Here is a 17532-nt window from a genome sequence, read left to right as displayed (position 1 = left end):
GTATTGCATATTTAATATAAATGTGTGTGTCTTATTGCATATTTCATAAGAATGTGAGCGTCTTATTGTAAAATTCATAAGAAAGATAGCATATATGGCATATCTTATTGCGTATATAATAAAAATTAGTGTGTCATAAAGCATTTTTCGTATGAACGCGTATGTCTAATTGCATATGCTATAGGGATGCGTGTGCCTTATTGCATTTTTCATATAACTGTCAGTGTCTTTTTGTGTATTTCATATACATACGTGCCGTATTGCATATTTAACATAACTGAGGGTGTCTTATTGCATATTTCATGTAAATGCGTGTGTTTTAATGCATGTTTTATATGAATGCGTTCGGCTGTCATTGCATAGCTTAAAAGAAGGTGTGTATCTAATGGCATATTTCATATGAATGCGTTTTTGTCTTATAGTATATTAAATTTTCATATCAATGAGTGTTCCTAACTGCATATTTGAGCGTGTGTCTAATGGCATATTTTATATGATTGAGTGTGTCATTTTAATTATTTTATACAAATGGAAACTTATGATAAATAGTTAACAAATAAACATGTTTATACCAGGTCTTATTAGTTTTCTCCACATACTTTTAAAACAGAATATTGTCAATGAAATATATATGCATGTCAGTAGGTAAATTAACAAGAGCGCCGCGATTCGAAAGCTAACGCTTGTTTTTGTTATTTACATTAAAAAAGGGGCATAACTCAATTAACAAAGCCAAACCTATGTGTTTATTCTCTCTGGCAACATTTGTACTAAGTTTCATTTTAATATTTGAACTTTTAAAAAGAAAAAAATGCTTTTGCAAAATGGCCGCAAGGGTGACAATGACGCCATGGCTATGACAATCCCGACGTTTTTCTTAAAAAAAACCCAGACGTTCTAAAAATAAAGTAGTTGAAATTGGATACCACCATGGGTATAAAATGAATAACTCGTCATTTTCTGCGAAAAACAGACAAGCAAAAACGTGAAGAGTATTAAAAAAATAGAGCTTTGCTTGCAAGTCATTAAAAAAATCCAGACATTTTGTTTCCATTTGCTTTCAGCCCAATGCATGTTCTCTGAGGTGTGATCCTTTTCCTCCACTTTTCGAGTCCTATATGCTTCCTGACTGAGTAAAATAAGGTAAAATGGTCTGATTGATAGGTCTGCTGTAGCATGTAGCTCCAAATGTATAGCTACTTCACTCATAAAAACGTTATAGGAATGTTATTCAGCATGGGCAGTTTGGCATCTGCAATTTGTTTGTAATTTTACCACGCCCTACCTTTTCGAACATTTTCAAATTCTTACTCAACTGAGAACACTTTTTAAACCCTGTTTGTATTGTTAATAGAAGTAGGAACACTTGGGTTCTTTTATATTTCGACAGTGGCGTAGCTACATATAGGCCTTGTAGGCCTTCAACTTTTTTGAAACATGACAAAAAAATAAAATAAATATAAAAAAAATAAAAATGTACTAATAGCTACTCGAACTCTTTGAACAACTCAAATGTTTGTTGTTGTTGTTGTTCTAACCAAAGTTTGGTGTTTATTTAAACAACGTGCATGGTGTATTGCTTGATTTTATTGTAATAATTGTAAATATTATGTGAGGGTAATGTTCATATAAAAGTCCCCAAACTCACATAGAACCATCGGGTTCTTTAGGCCTAGCTACGCCCCTGTTCGATGTTTTGTTTATTTCTTAAGTTTTATCCAAATTTGGTGCGCTAGCTTCAATTATGTTATTAAATATACAAAAGACAGTTAGAAAGACTAAAAAGAGACAAAAAATGAGAAAATGCTCAAATACGTTTCATGCTCTAAAACAACTCTTGTTCGACTTTTTGCCCATACACGTCTTTTATTTTCAAAAATGGATATATCTTGCTCTTAAAGGAAAATAACACTTCCTAATGGCTTAGCTGCATTTTTTTTATTCACGACCATCACATTCGAGGCACTTTTGAGTTGTTTTGCACCTAGGGTTTATGGAGTTTATTGACATTAAGAGCTAGGTACGGAATCCTAATTTAGGGCTTTCGAGATCTTGCCCTGGCTTTTTGAGTGGCCAAAAAATATTTGTTTGCTCTAATCATTTTACCAATTTGTACAATACTTTATGGGGTAAAACCATTTGTAGTCAATGAAAAATGCCCCGATGCAACAAAAAGAAAATGCTACAATCAAATGTCAGTTTTTTTTTTTTGTTTTTTTTTTTGGGGGGGGGGGGAGGCATTTTCAAAAAGCGAGGGACGGGATCACGGCGGCCTCCACAGGAAACCGTAGGTAGTGGGTTTTTTGGTATAGTTTTCGATATGAAAACCTGTTTATGAACTACGCTTTAAAGAAGGAATACCATCAAAGATCATAAAATTTGGTACGTCACGCCAGATTTCTGTTATTAATCAATAGACGTATGTAATCAATAGTTGGATTTAAAAGCAAGTCTATCAACGCAGAAAATTCATAACGGTCTCACAAAATGTGACTCAATTATGATCAGGGAAAAGTCAACTTGTGCATCTATATATACACTAGTTTCATTAGTTTCAGACATTAATATTTATATGATACAATTTACAAAGACAAGCTCAGTAGCCAAAAGTTTAAACATATACCCCGTTAAATGGCACAGGGTAAACGCCAAAGACATAGAGCAAAATAAAACAAAAACTCACAAACAAGAAACATGGAACAACATTAATATCCAATTGATAGCATGAAGGTGGAGCAATAAGTATTGTGTGGATAAATTACAACGGTATTCAGTTGCATCATACCAGCGCGCTAATTTATTTGAACGTTGTCCTTCATGACACATTTCAAAACAGCAACGTCTGCCATTACCTTCGTCATTGACATTATACGCAAATTGATCAAGTATAATTAAAAAACTCAGGTTATGTGTGCCGTAGCTATTACGTATACTATAATGTATTTTAGAACAAAGAAGAATATTGATAGTTTGCAAGTTATTTTAAAACTTTCGTCTTCAGTTTAAAATTGGTCTTAAATTGATTCTTTGCCTGACAAATCACCGATTAGATAAGCTTACTTGCATGTGATCCATATTTATTTTACTTCCTGTTCTTGTAAATAAGAAGGCAATATTAACCCTGTTGAATAGGTGTCGTAATCTTTTATGAAGGACATTGATAAGGTTGGATTTCATTTTGAATTGGTGATTTAAGTAAGTTATGTAAACTTGTAAAATGGAGTAAAACAGAATTTGTATAAAAAACATGGCAACTGGAAGGTCATCCATTTACAAAGGATCTGACCTGATTCACGACTTCAGTTGTTCCAAGTGTGAGGAAAATGACTTTAATACAGAAGCCCAGCACTTCTGTCCAGACTGTGAACACTATCTGTGTGACAAGTGTGTGGGGCTACATAATGGCTACCATAACAAACACACTGTGTATGGGCGTGGTGATGTTGAAAAATGGGTGGGGTCATCAATTGACAAATGTGACAAACATGGCAAAGAGCTGGATGTCCACTGTGATGACCACCAGGAACTTTGCTGCAGTGTCTGTGTAGCACTCAACCACAGGTAATTCACTCTAAACAATTTTGATAGAAATATATATAAAAATGATATTTTTGCACCACATGACTCAAACATGATAATAAAAACAAATGCTTTAAAAGTTTCTTTTAAAGGTAATGCTTGCACACATAATTAAAATGTTGATACAAGTTTTAAAGCGACTCTTAGGTTATGCTTCTGTTAATTAGTGAACACTTTTTATCTCGCCTCTGTAGAATTGTAAACATATAGAGAGCATGTCGCATGCGGTCTCACACCTTCATGCTCCCTAATGTTTTGTTATCCAATCTTTACCAGTCTTGTTATGATTGTATATGGGCATACTATATCGACTCAGTTGGATTAACACCGATATACCATTAATCACCCTGGAATCATGGCTGTTTGGTCCTCAACATAAGGCCAAAATCATATTGTCCACGCTTATATTTGAGCATTCCTTTACCAATCTTTACCAAACTTGGTAAGAATGTTGATGGGCTGGACTGGGTTTGATCAACAGCCGGATTAAACTTCTTCCCTTTGAGTTATGACCTTAATGTGTCCGACTTTGACAAAGTCCACTTTGGCAAATCTTTGATTCGAACAGTACATCTCTACTTTACTAGGTTACAATGTTAAATGCCACAATACATAAAAACAATTTCAATCAACAGCCAGATCACAATATTCACTCTGGAGTTGTGGCCTTTGAACTGTTATAATTGACAATCTTTAACCGTTGAAATCGACAATGGTCATAGGGATAACATCTTATTTAATTTTTATGGACAATTGATTCGTTGCCAATCCTAACCAAACTTAATAGTAATGTTTATAGAAATAATATATTGCGCAAGTCTGCCGGATTGCACATTAAATGCAGTTATTGGCATTGAATGTTCATATTTGACCATCTGTTCATATACTTACATCATATGTTTGAGCTAATTTTATCAAGCTTTATAGTGAAACTTATTGCTCTAGGTACACCAGACCTCCTCATAATTAACAATTGTTTAATTACTTTCATTCGAATAATTGGGCGCTCCAAGCAGGTGACATAATGAATTTGCGGAGTTCTAGTATAGTTTCAGTAACTTTGATTCACTGCGTATTTTATTGTTTCAGGCAATGTAAAAGTATCAGTCACCTTCCAGATCTTGCAAAAGGTTTCCAGAAGAAAGCGGAGTTCAAGCAGCTGTCAGAAGCAGTGGAAAAGATGAGGTGCCGGTTAGATGAACTCAAGAAGGAAAAAAGGGAAGATCAGGCTGAACTAAAGGATTCGTATAAGAAAATTATAGCTGATTTCAAGGCACTAAGGATTGAGATAGACACCATTCTTGATCAGATTGAGAAGGCAACAAAAGAACAACTAGACAACATATTTGATGATTTTAAAAACGATGTCAAAGATGACGTTGAAAATTGTGTAAAGATGAATGATCAACTGAAAAACCTGATGGAAAAGATCAATCAACTGACTGGAAAACGAAAGGAGACAAACTCCTACATTGGATACAGAAAATGTACAGCTAAATTAACCCAGGCCGATAATCTGATCAGGGAGACACGTAGAAAGCCAAAAGAAGAGATACAGTTTGTATCTGACCAAAGCATTGAGTCATTCTTCAAAAGTATGAATACATTAGGATTGATTGAGAGAAAGATTTGCAAACCAAACAGAGAGTGTGTGTATCAGGTTATAGGATCAAAAAAGTACAATGTAAGAATTCAACAGGATAAAAATATGTGCACCATAACAGAGATATGTGAATTGCCTAGTGGACATATAGTCATTTCAGATGGTCCTAACTGTAACATTAAACTTCTGAACATTAAGTTTCAAGTCATTGATCACTGTGATCTTCCTGGTTCTCCCTTTGCCATGTGTCACACTGCAGCCAGTGAGGTAGCTGTAGCAGTTGATAATTATGAAAACAGACATGAAGTTCAACTTATCAAAATCACTGAAGGGAGACTGCAGAAAGTGAGAAAGTTCAACACAGACCATATTTCTCTCTCTATCGCTTGCCACCTTGACCAGCTGTTTGTGGGATCCGAGACTGCCCTATACCAGTACACAATGGATGGAGCGCTTGTTAAGAAGATACATGAAGACAAATCTGGGGACTGTACAGTCTTTAGATGTGCTATAAATCCTGATGGAGAACGGATATATGTTTCAAACTTTAGCGGGAAAAAATTGATTGCACTGGATAAAGATGGCCAAGAGTTGTCTGCATTAGAAAATCCTGAATTACAAAGTCCATCTGGACTATGTGTTAACATCACTGGCCAAATATTTGTATGTAGTGTTGAATCTAAAACCGTAATACAGGTGGATTGTGAGGGCACTAGGAAGCTGGCCACAACGGCAAGGGAGGTCGATGGCATAAACACACCATGGTCAGTGGGGTTTATTGAAAGCACGTCTACCCTTGTTGTCGGTGGATATGAGAATGATAATATTTATGTTCTTCCGTTAGAGAAGATACGAGTAGTAAAGTAAATATTTCAAGATCACAGTGTCACAGGAATTTCTAAACTAATAAAAACAAAAAATGTTTTGATTGATAAATGGGATTTAGGGAAGACACATTTCGCCTGGAACAATGAAGACAGTGTCGTTTTCAAGTGAAAAAAATAGAAAAAAAAGAATTTTATGAACATTAAAGTTTTGCTGAAGTGTGCAAAATACTGAGGAAAATGTTATATCCTAATTATTTTAATGAGTAGACCTCGAACGTCATATTTCACATGTTATAATATTCACTGAATCTTTACCACAAGTGAAATATTTACTTTAGTTTTCGCGAAGTGATATTTGTGATCTTACTCTGATAACAACAATTCGTCTTCTTTATTGCTACCCTTAAATGCTATAAACTGACATGTTATCGTATTTAATCAGAGAATCATCCACAATTGTATTGAAACGTGTCGTCCTTTCGGCAAAGACGTTGATATTTTGTCTCACCTAGCGCTTAAACGTTTTATTTGGATGCCATAAAGGCCAACACTCTGCAACAATGATTATTTTTAAATTGATATTTTCACTGTTTCAAACAGTGAAATATCAAGTTCTCTTTCATGTTAATTAACTATAAACTACTATGTATTAGATAAGACTATACATTTTTTTTTATTATATTGTGTATGCTATAATGCAAACATAAGATGTAAGAATACAGAAACACTTTAAATATCATTAAAAAATAATTGAGTGATCTCACATCAATTATTGACATTATAATTATAAATTAAATGTTTGATACATTTACTCCTGTTGCTGTGAGGAAAATTGGTTTTGTTGTGAATATTAGTGTTGTCTTTATCATTGTCAGTGTAACAGCGTAACATTACCACCTTCAATTATCACTTGATTTAAATGTATGTCCTTGAGTTTTATCACGAGATGCACTTCAAGTTAATCGTAACACATTTTGATATGTACGACATTTGATAATGGTCATGTATTTACGTTGTATTCTACCCGTGCTCAACTATTATCTTTGGCTACAGGTATGTGTCTTATCGCATGAGTGTGTGATTATGAATGTGTCATATGAATGTAACATTAATATTTTACAAATAAACATATTTAATCTAGAACTAATGAGTTCTCTATTTAAAAAACACCCTGAAAAAACAAGATTGTAAATAGAATAGCTAAGCATATAAGTAGGTAAATAATTAAGAGCATCGCGACGCAAACTTCAACGCTAGGTGTTGTTGATTTTTTTCAATCGAAAAGGGGGCATTACTAATGCCTAAATAGCTTACCAGAAAACCACACACAAGTGTATGTAAATATGACTTAATAAGGAGATCATGCAAGTCATTTAATAAATATCGTCAAACAAATAAAGGGATATTCAGTGACACCACGACGTTCATAAAATGGGGCATAGCGCATGAAGTTAGGGCAAATAAGTTTCTTCAATGTTAACGAGGCAACTGATAGAAAGTGCAGTTCACAAGAACCATAATCCTGAAATTCATATTAATTAACTTATCTCCCACTAAGCTGATATTTTTTCCATAACGGGTGCTTGTTCGGGCCATATCTTGAAATATTCTTAAGAGATTCAAATGAAACTTGGTCTACAGAATTATAAAATGTTTGAAGATCCAGTTTCAAACTTTCATGCATTATTTCTCTTCTACTAATATTTGTGGATTTCATGTTTTTAAGTTTGCATCCAACTTGCGCATATGTTTTGATATTCACCTTCTACCAGCACATAGTATAACAATATCTGCCTTTTCTTAGAAGAATTGGGCATTTTGGGAGCATGCATCGCATCCAGCGGTACTCTTATTTCTTGATATTGTAACCAAATTTTGTGCGTTTACTTTTGATTTGTAGCCCATATTCTTCATATAATCTTGTTTGGTGACACAAAAATTCAAACAAACCAACAAGACAGTACCTTGCAATTGATATTTTTGGTTTTGTTAATTAAATCTTCAGTTGTCAACTTTGAACTGTCATACAAGACAAGACACATAACGCCATGAAAACACGTGCAAAGTCGATTGGTTTGAACTGGTCTGTGTTACAGATGGGTAAAATAAACTAGGGATGTAAACCCGATACCAAATCGGTATCGTATATTCGTATCAAGTATTCGAATACTATCCGGATACTCGTATCAAATTGTTTTCATAATAAGTAAATTTCCTATTATATGTCACCCACCTTCTGTTATTTGACATAATTGTCCACTTAATTTATAATTCGTCATATGGCAATTTCACTTTTTCATTCATTCTTTCTCAGTCTTCTTTATAATGTTATAATCAAAGCTAAACAACTCATTTTACGTCATAAAACTCATGATGAATACCACATAAACACCTCGCGAATTTGATAGTCACTTCGGCCGAGGTGGTTGCTTGGTAACTGCCACGTGCTTTCGAGTTTGTTATTTATCAGCAGGTTTAATGTCAAATGACACTTTGATTATTTGATAGTCGATTGTAATTTTATTTCATTACATTGTTTGATTTAATGCAATACCTACAATTTCTGCCGTGTTTTGTAATGAAGGATTGCACGACCCTTATCTTGTGATTGGACGATCAATTCCTACGGATTAATGATCAATCCGTTTAATATCAACTAGTGCCAATTAGTGTCAATTAAGCACATATGAGATCATAAAACAACACTTGTCATTGTAAACAAGGTCATAGAACTTCACAGGGTGCTGCATAAGGACACAATATCACGCCTTGTGCAAACACCCAATTAGCAGACGATTTGTGACACATACCCGCTTCGCGACAGACACCGTTGATCACCTGAAATATTTCATCTGAAAAGTTTTATAACAATTGCTATGTCTCTGCTAAGCTATTTCATCGAAATTATAATTCTTAACGAATATTCGAATACCCATTTTGGTATCCAAATACTTGCGTGATATCCGGATACTCGGATATTCGCTTCCATCACTAAAATTAACCAAATTCTAATGCATAATTATTAAATTTTACTTTTGTACTAACTCATGTTAGCATGTACTGTTTAGTGTCAAATATTTGTTACGAAACGTAGACCAAGAAAAAGAGCCGGAGGTCGAGATATGCCAATTAGCTAAAATTAAATTAGAACAATGCAATTATTGAGAAAAAAAATACGATTTCCAGATTATTTTAAAACGTTTGCCTACAATCTAAAATTCATATAAAGTTGACGCTTTATGCTACATACAATTAGATCTGTATTGTCTGATAAAGTGGATTTTCCTGTATGCAAGTTTGTTATATTTATTTTATTTCCTATACATGTGGAAAAGGAAGCAAGGTTTAAACTGTTTATCATATGGCACAGCCTTCCTGAATGACATTCATAAAGATGGATTTCATTTCGAAATCAGTTAACAGTTAAGATAGTAAATCATAATTTACCATGGAGTAATTTATTGTAGAACCTGAATAAAAGTAAAAACATGACAACTGGAGGTCTGACCGGATTCATGACTATAGTTGTCCCAAGTGTGAGGCAAATCACTTAAGCACAGAAGCCCAGCCCTTCTGACAAGAATGTAACTTTTTTTGTGGCATAATTATGCTTTAGGACATTGATAATGTTGGGTTTCATATTGAACTAGCGAGTTAAGACAGTTACGTACAATTGCAAAATGAAACTCAAAATGAAGTCGAATATTTCAGAACGTGTATAAAAATGGCAACTGGAGGTTTTTCCATTTATAAAGGATCTGATCTGATTTATGACTTCAGTTGTTCCAAGTGTAAAGAAAATGACTTTAACGCAGAAGCCCAGCACTTCTGTCTTGAGTGTGAACACTATCTGTGTGACAAGTGTGTAAAGCTGCATAACGGCTACCATAAAAAACACAATGTGTATGGGCGTGGTGATACTGAAAAATGGGTGGTATCGTCAATTGATAGATGTCACCAACATGGCAAAGAGCTGGAGGTCCACTGTGATGACCACCAGGAACTTTGCTGCAGTGTCTGTGTAGCACTCAACCACAGGTAATTAAGTCTGAATAATGTTGATAAAAATATAAGAATGATAATTTATTAACAAAATGATAAACTCCCTGAGGTATGTAAGGATTTTGAAGCAACTTCAAGAATGACCAGTAAATGACCCCAAGTGATTTTAAGGTCGGTATACTAAAGTCACGTTCACGCTCAACACTCTCAGGAAGTATTCGTCTGCACGAAAGGTTAAGAATGATTCGACCTGAGACGGTGAAACTTCAGTACATGACCCTTATTGTTTTAGGTCTGTAAAGCAACATTTGAAATGACTTTCTTTACTTTCATACACACTTGGTGCAACTATTAATTATCACTGCTTTTTTAGGTCAGTAATCCTAAGGTTAAGGTCAACTCTCTGCAGCTAAAAAAAATCGATAACAATTTGACCTAGGACATGACAATTCAGTGGTTGAGTGATGCCAAATGTCAAAGGTCACGGTAAACACTGTTTGGAAAACTTTGTCATCACAATTATTTGACGACAGTCATAATGAAACTTCATTCCAAGGGTGCACTTGACTAGTAGATAATCTTTACTGTCTTTGAAGTCAGTAGGTGAGAGGTGAAAGTCACGACCAATATAGGTTTGTCCTATGTATATGCAACTTCATATTATATATATATATATATATATATATATATATATATATATATATATATATATATATATATATATATATATATATATATATATATATATATATATATATATATTCTATTTGTTGCACATGTTTGTATTTTATAAAAACGTTGTATGCAATTAAAAATCACTGCATTTTTTCTTACATTTATTTTCAATCGTCCATGTTGTTTTTTTGTTGAGAAAAGGGCGCTTTTGACAAACATTTCTTGTTTCTGATTTGTTTGAACTAATCTCATCACATTTATTGGAGAATATATCGTTCTATTTATATCAGTCTTACTCGTAACTAATAACCGTTTAATAATTTTGCATTCTAAAAAGTGGGCGCTGCAAGCAGGCAAAATATTAAATTCGCTGAATTCCAGCACAGGTGAATTGATTCGACTTGTTATGTATCGTTTCAGGCTGTGCAACAGCATCAGTCACCTCGATAACCTTGCAAAAGGCTTCCTGAAGAAAGCCGAGTTCAAGGAGCTGGCAGCGAAAGTGGACACAATGAGGAGCAGGCTGATTGAGCTCAAGAAGGCAAGGACAACTGTATTTAATGACTCGTATAAGAATATTGTAGCTGAAATCAAGGCACTTAGAAATGAGATTGACACCATTCTTGATCAAATTGAGAAGGCAACAGTAGAACAACTAGACAACATGGTTGGTAATTTGGAAAATGATGTCAAAGATGATGTTGATAAATGTGTGATGATGAATGATCAACTGAAGAACCTTATGGAAAAGATCAATCAAATGATTGGACAATGCAAGGAGACAAACGCCTACATAGGATGTAGAATAATGACGGCAAAATTAACCCAGGCTAATAATCTTATTGGTGAAGTACAGAGAAAATCAAAGGAAGAAATACAGTTTGAAGCCGACACAACCATAGAGTCATTCCTTAAAAGCCTGAACACACTGGGGTTGGTTGAGGTGAAAGATTACAAAGATTGTATGTATCAGGTCGTACGATCAATGCAATATAACATTAAAATAAAACAGGATAGACGGTTATGCTCTATAGCAGGAATATGTGAGTTGTCCAGTGGACTAATAGTCATCGCAGATTTTTCTAATTGTAAAGTGAAGCTTCTGAATAATACGTTTCAGGTCATTGATCACTGTGATCTTTCTGCTCCTCCTTTTGCCATGTGTCACATTGCAGCCAGTGAGGTAGCTGTAGCAGTTGATGATAATAAAAAAGCACATAAAGTACAATTTATCAAAGTCAGTCAAAGAGGGGGACTAAAGAAAGTGAGAAAGTTCACCACAGACCATCTCTGCATCTCTATCGCTTACCACCAGGACCAGCTGTATGTTGGTTCCAAGACTGCCCTGTACCAGTATACAATGGATGGAGATGTTGTTAAGAAGATTTATGAAAATATGGCTGGGGATGTAACTGTTGCGAGATGTGATGTAAGTCCTGATGGAGAGAGAATATATGTTTTAAACTTTGATAAACACAAATTGATTTCACTGGATAAATGTGGCCAGGAGTTAGCCTATTCTCAACTACACAGTCTATCTGGATTATGTGTCAGCCTGAGTGGCCATGTGTATGTGTGTAGTGTTGCATCTAACACTGTACTACAGGTGGACAGTGAGTCGACAAAGAAGCTGGCCAAAGTGGCAAGCGAGACTGATGGCATAAATGAACCTTGGTCATTGGAGTTCATTGACAGCACGTCCAGCCTTGTTGTTGGTGGATATGATAATGATAACATTGTTGTTCTTCAGTTAGAGAAGATATGAGTATGTTAATAAAATCATTATTAAATATGAAAAACAGTCCATGGTCAATGGGGTTCATTAAAGACAATTATCCTACAACAATGATAAAACTGTTTTTTTAGTTAAGAAAGATATGAGAAAATAGGGAAACTAAATTATGAACATGAAACTAAGTTTTAAGTGGTGAGCTACATACAAAGGATAGTGTTAAATCACAATCATAATTCTGAGTGTCCATCAAGCATCATACTTCACAAGTGATCATATTCATGAATACTTACTAGGCACTTACCACATGTAAAAAGCTGTGAAATGACGTTTAATTGTATTTTATCAGAAAAAAAACTCATCCACAATTGTATTTGAACAGGATGCCAGAAAGACCGCAACATTGAACGCTTATCAAATTGATATCTCAAACAGTAAAATATCACGGTGTGTGCAAATATGAAAAAGTAAGAATGCAAAAACATCACATGTTGTCATTAAGAAAACATTGAGTAGTTTGAACTTGCTGTTATAAGAGTGTTGATTTTATAAAAGAAAACTTATTTGGGCTTTAAGATGTTATCATTATCATCATTTCCTGTTTAACTTAAAGATGCACTCTTATTCCCAGATAAGATTTACCACAATTAATAGTATTGTTTTAATATTCCAAAAAGATGAATAAATGTCGAAAACAATGGTTCTTATGAAGGATACCAAGTTGAATTTGAAAGAAATACGCATAAAACACGGTATTTCTACCTTATGAGACTATTGTAGACTACAGTAAATATTTTAGCATTCACCAATCATTTAATATATTTGCGCTTTCTGCTATTGAATACACGGTTATAATCTTGTTATCAGTAATTAATATTTTCCATAAATGTATTATTTAGTAAGTAGTTAATGGCTTATCAGTCAAAATTGATGTTTGTATTACATGTGTATGTATTGATTTTGAGTAAGAGTTATAGCCATTAATATCTTTATTTAAATTGATGTATTTGAGTTATGAAGTGAAATGCACTTTAGTTTGTGTTTAAAACATCCAATTTTGTGGAATTTATATGTTTGCGTATTTTTATATTTTAAACTTGCAAACTGTGATATGTATGGTATATTAAGATATCGACCAAATACATATATAAATCGTATCCTCCCTTATACCATAATTCATAAGAATGAGTGTGTCCTATTGCACATTTTATATGAATGCGTGTGTCATATTGTGTATTGCATATGAATGTGTGTTTCATATTGTTTATTGCATATGAATGTGAGTGTCATATTAAATATATCGTGTGAATGTATACTCTTTCTAAATATCATACAAATAAACATATTAAATCAGAAGTTAAACATTTTATATATTAAACAAACTAAAAGATTCTCAATGGACTAGCTTATCATCTCAGTAGGTTTACTAACAAGAGTACAAATGGTCGTGTTATTTTATTCAAAAAGGGGCATAATTCAGTAATTATCAAAACATTATTAAAGCTGCACTCTCACAGATTGACCATTTTAGCAACTTTTTTTATTTTTTGTCTTGGAAATAGCAAACTTTTGCGTAAATAGATGCAAACCAATGATATAAGATTGCTGACAAAAAATCAGACCGTAGATGTTCATATTTCCGTTCAAACATTAATGTTTAATGGTTTAAACCGTTACTAACGGTTTAAGAAAAATGCATAAAACATCAATTTTTGAACTTAAATATAAAAATCTGCGATCTTATTTTTTGTCAGCAGTCTTATATAACTGATATCCATGGATTTTCACAAAAATTGGCTCATTCCAAGACAAAAAATAAAAAAAAGTTGTCAAAACGTTCAATCTGTGAGAGTGCAGCTTTAAAATGTAGGTTTAGAGTTTACACAACTTTTCCAACCCGATAGCTCAATCGGGTCAAAATTTAGTTGATCTGGTTGGAAAACGTTACCAATTTACGGTGGACATTTTTCTCTTTTTTAGTATTTCAGTTTTGTCGATATTAGTTATTTAAATGAGACCTGCTTATCTCCCTTGAAGTAATTTAAATCAATATTTTCCTAAAATGGCATGTTTATTTAGAACAACACTCACAGAATGCCAACGACTAAAATACATGTACACAATTACAGTCGCTCTTATTTTTAAAACATAATCAATATTTATGCAAAAAGCTAGAGAAACAAGCTCAGTAGCAAAAAGTTTAAACATAAACCCGGTTTAGTGGCAATGGGCAACGCCAACGACATAGAACACAAATTCACAAACAAGAAACATAGAACAGCACACAACTCTACAAACAGCACAGTGCATAAATACTATATACATATATATAAATAATTGACTTGATCAGCAGCCAAATCACACTATTCACTGTTCGTTAAAATTTGACTAAATTCAAAGTATCCTCTCTCTGACTTGAGCATATCTTATCTCATCTTTATCAAACTTATGTACAATGTTTTTGGCATAATTTTATTAACATCAAGTTTGCATAATTACCGCAGGATTTATGGACATTGAACTGTAAAAAAAGTTGTCCAAATATTCATTTTGTCCTCTCTCATATTCAATCATGTCTTATCCAATCCTCAGCAAATCTAATGAAAATTAGAATGGGAAAAAATCACATTTGGTTTTGATCAACAATCAAATCAATTTATTTGTTCCAGAGTAATTGTTCATAAAGTGTTACAACTTGACAAAATTCAAATTGATTTCAACATACTTTTTAAGTTATTGACATTTATTTTTTAGATTTGATCATTTCTACACATAAGTTTGCCCTCTTTTGAAAACATTGGCACTGAGGTTTGCAAACGTCTGTCGGACTGGTCGGTCTTTCAGTCTATTGCTAGATCTTGTCTTGTCTGTTCAATACCTCAAAAACGATTTGACAAAGGATAATCAAACTTTAGTGGTAGGTTTCCCTTTACCAGTAAATGACCCTTAGCTTTTTAAGTCAGAGGTCAAAATTCTTTGCAAAAAAAAACTGTCCATGCATTAACACAAGAAGAGTTTGAACTAGGAAAACACGTAAGATGCGTAACAAGTTGACTTGTACCCTCCCTCAAAACTGAATTCTATTCGGTTTAAAGCCTTGGTAGAGGGTTGAGGAGCTCGACCAAGAATATTTCAACAATTTCTATTCCGAAATGGTGCGTTTTAAGCGTTTATAATTGCCAACATGTATATTGAAATCCCCACCTGGATCCGCTAGTGGACCATGAAACTTCAGGAATAGGTTGCCCTTGACCAATACAGTAGTTCAACTGCATTTTCAGTGGTAGATCGCACTTGACCAGTAGATAGACAGTAGTAGTAGTAGTAGTAGTAGTAGTAGTAGATATTTTCTTTCGTTCAGAAGGACACTCTTTGGGAAAACTTTAAACACAAAATTACTTGACAACCTATTGACCGAGCTCCGCGGGCGTGTGTGTGTGTGTGTGGGGGGGGGGGGACAGGCGCGTGCGCGCTTGCATAAGTGCGTGTGTACGCGTGTGGGCGTGTGGGGTGTGGTATCTCATTAAGGAGAAGTGCAGTGCACAGGAACCATTACTCTGAGAGTTTTGTTAGTAATTACACTTTGTTAAATTCCATACTTAAGTTTGCCCCAAGCATAAGTTGAAAATACTTTGAGGTATTGACTGCAAACATCCCATTCAGAAAGATCTAGGATTTAGATTTAGGAGAAGTGCAATACACGAGAACCAAAGTAACTTTGATTGCAGTATTTTTACAGCTGCACTCTCACAGATTGAACTTTTTGTCTTGGAACGAGCCGATTTTTACGAAAATTCATGGAAACCAGTTATATAAGACTGCTGACAAAAAATTAGATCGCAGATTTTTATATTTAAGTTCAAAAAATGATGTTTTATGCATTTTTCTTAAATCGTTAGCAACGGTTTAAGGCATAAAACATTAATTTTCGAACGGAAATATCAAAATCTACGATCTGATTTTTTGTCAGCAATCTTATATCATTGGTTTGCAGATATTTACGCAAAAACATTCTCTCTCCAAGACAAAAAAATAAAAAGTTGCAAAAACGGTATATCTGTGAGAGTGCAGCTTGAAGTATCTGACCGTTGTTTATTTTCTTTCTTTTTGTCCGGACTGTAACTTAAACAGTTGTTGAGGTATTGACTTCAAATTACACATACATATATATCTCATTGAGGAGAGTGTGTGTAGAGACACAATAATTGAGAAGGCAGTATTTTGTAGTGATTGCAATTTTTTTAATGTCCATACTGATTTTCGGATTATAAACCCAAAAGTCTTTGAGGTATTGACCTCAAACTTCATACAAATATATATCTCACAAAGATATGTGTATTGCACAAGAACCATAACTCTGTCTGCAGTATTTTAAACAATTGCCCTTTGTTAATATTCATACATATTTTTGGTCCGGGGCATTTTAGGTACTAACTTCAAACTTTATAGACAGATAGATCTCATTTAGAAGAATAACAGTGCATCTCTTGAAACAAAGGTGCAGTTCACAGAAAGCTTATTGCTAGGTGCATTTTTAGTTATTACCCTTTGTTCATTTTCAATGTTTCTTTGTCGTAAGGCAAAATTGTTATTTTTGAGTTCAGTAGGTGTAACCAATAATAATAATAACTCCTTTTTCCCTTTAAAATTCTTTATTCAATCGTCCACAACTTTTTTTTCTAAAAAGAGTGACTTGCAAGCAGGCAAAATAGCAAATTTCGTGGGATTAAAGTATAGTTTAGAAGGTTATTTGACGTATCATTTTTGTCATTGTTTTAGGCTGTGCAACAGCATCAGTCACCTCCCTGATCTTGCAAAAGGCTTCCACAAGAAGGCCGAGTTCAAGCAGCTGTCAGCAACGATTCACAAGATGAGGAGCAGGCTGGATGAGCTCAAGAACGCAGGGACAAAATACCAGGCTGAACTAAAGGACTCGTATAAGACGATTGTAGCTGAAATCAAGGCTCTTCGGAAGGAAATAGATTCCATTCTTAATCAGCTTGAGAAGGCAACAATAGAACAAGTGGAAAGCATGATTGGTGATTTAGAAACCGATGTCAAAGACGATGTTGAAAAATGTATGAAGATAAATGATCAACTGAAAAAAACATGAT

At 34.1% G+C, this 17532-nt stretch overlaps 2 protein-coding genes across 2 annotated transcripts; both read left to right on the top strand.

The window, feature by feature from the left end:
• Positions 1-3085: 3085 nt before the first annotated feature.
• LOC128230220 (uncharacterized) lies at positions 3086-7152 on the top strand. The gene is made up of 2 exons (XM_052942308.1): positions 3086-3561; positions 4669-7152. Exons 1-2 carry the CDS (start codon positions 3248-3250, stop codon positions 6047-6049), a joined length of 1695 nt encoding a protein of 564 aa, XP_052798268.1. The 5' UTR covers positions 3086-3247; the 3' UTR covers positions 6050-7152.
• Positions 7153-9346: 2194 nt separating this feature from the next.
• LOC128232253 (uncharacterized) lies at positions 9347-13724 on the top strand. The gene is made up of 2 exons (XM_052945703.1): positions 9347-10047; positions 11107-13724. Exons 1-2 carry the CDS (start codon positions 9734-9736, stop codon positions 12449-12451), a joined length of 1659 nt encoding a protein of 552 aa, XP_052801663.1. The 5' UTR covers positions 9347-9733; the 3' UTR covers positions 12452-13724.
• The last annotated feature ends 3808 nt before the right edge of the window (positions 13725-17532 follow it).

Source organism: Mya arenaria, chromosome 4, assembly GCF_026914265.1.
Source record: "Mya arenaria isolate MELC-2E11 chromosome 4, ASM2691426v1".
NCBI lineage: Eukaryota > Metazoa > Mollusca > Bivalvia > Myida > Myidae > Mya > Mya arenaria.
Note: the sequence above shows the minus strand (reverse complement) of the source record. Positions and strands in the feature narration are given on the sequence as shown.

Bases quoted from the DNA above. Each gene is read 5' to 3' on its own strand.
- LOC128230220 (XM_052942308.1), top strand. From the start codon at position 3,248: ATGGCAACTGGAAGGTCATCCATTTACAAAGGATCTGACCTGATTCAC. The intron at 3,562-4,668 runs GTAATTCACTCT...TTATTGTTTCAG, and splicing joins TGTGTAGCACTCAACCACAG to GCAATGTAAAAGTATCAGTC.
- LOC128232253 (XM_052945703.1), top strand. From the start codon at position 9,734: ATGGCAACTGGAGGTTTTTCCATTTATAAAGGATCTGATCTGATTTAT. The intron at 10,048-11,106 runs GTAATTAAGTCT...GTATCGTTTCAG, and splicing joins TGTGTAGCACTCAACCACAG to GCTGTGCAACAGCATCAGTC.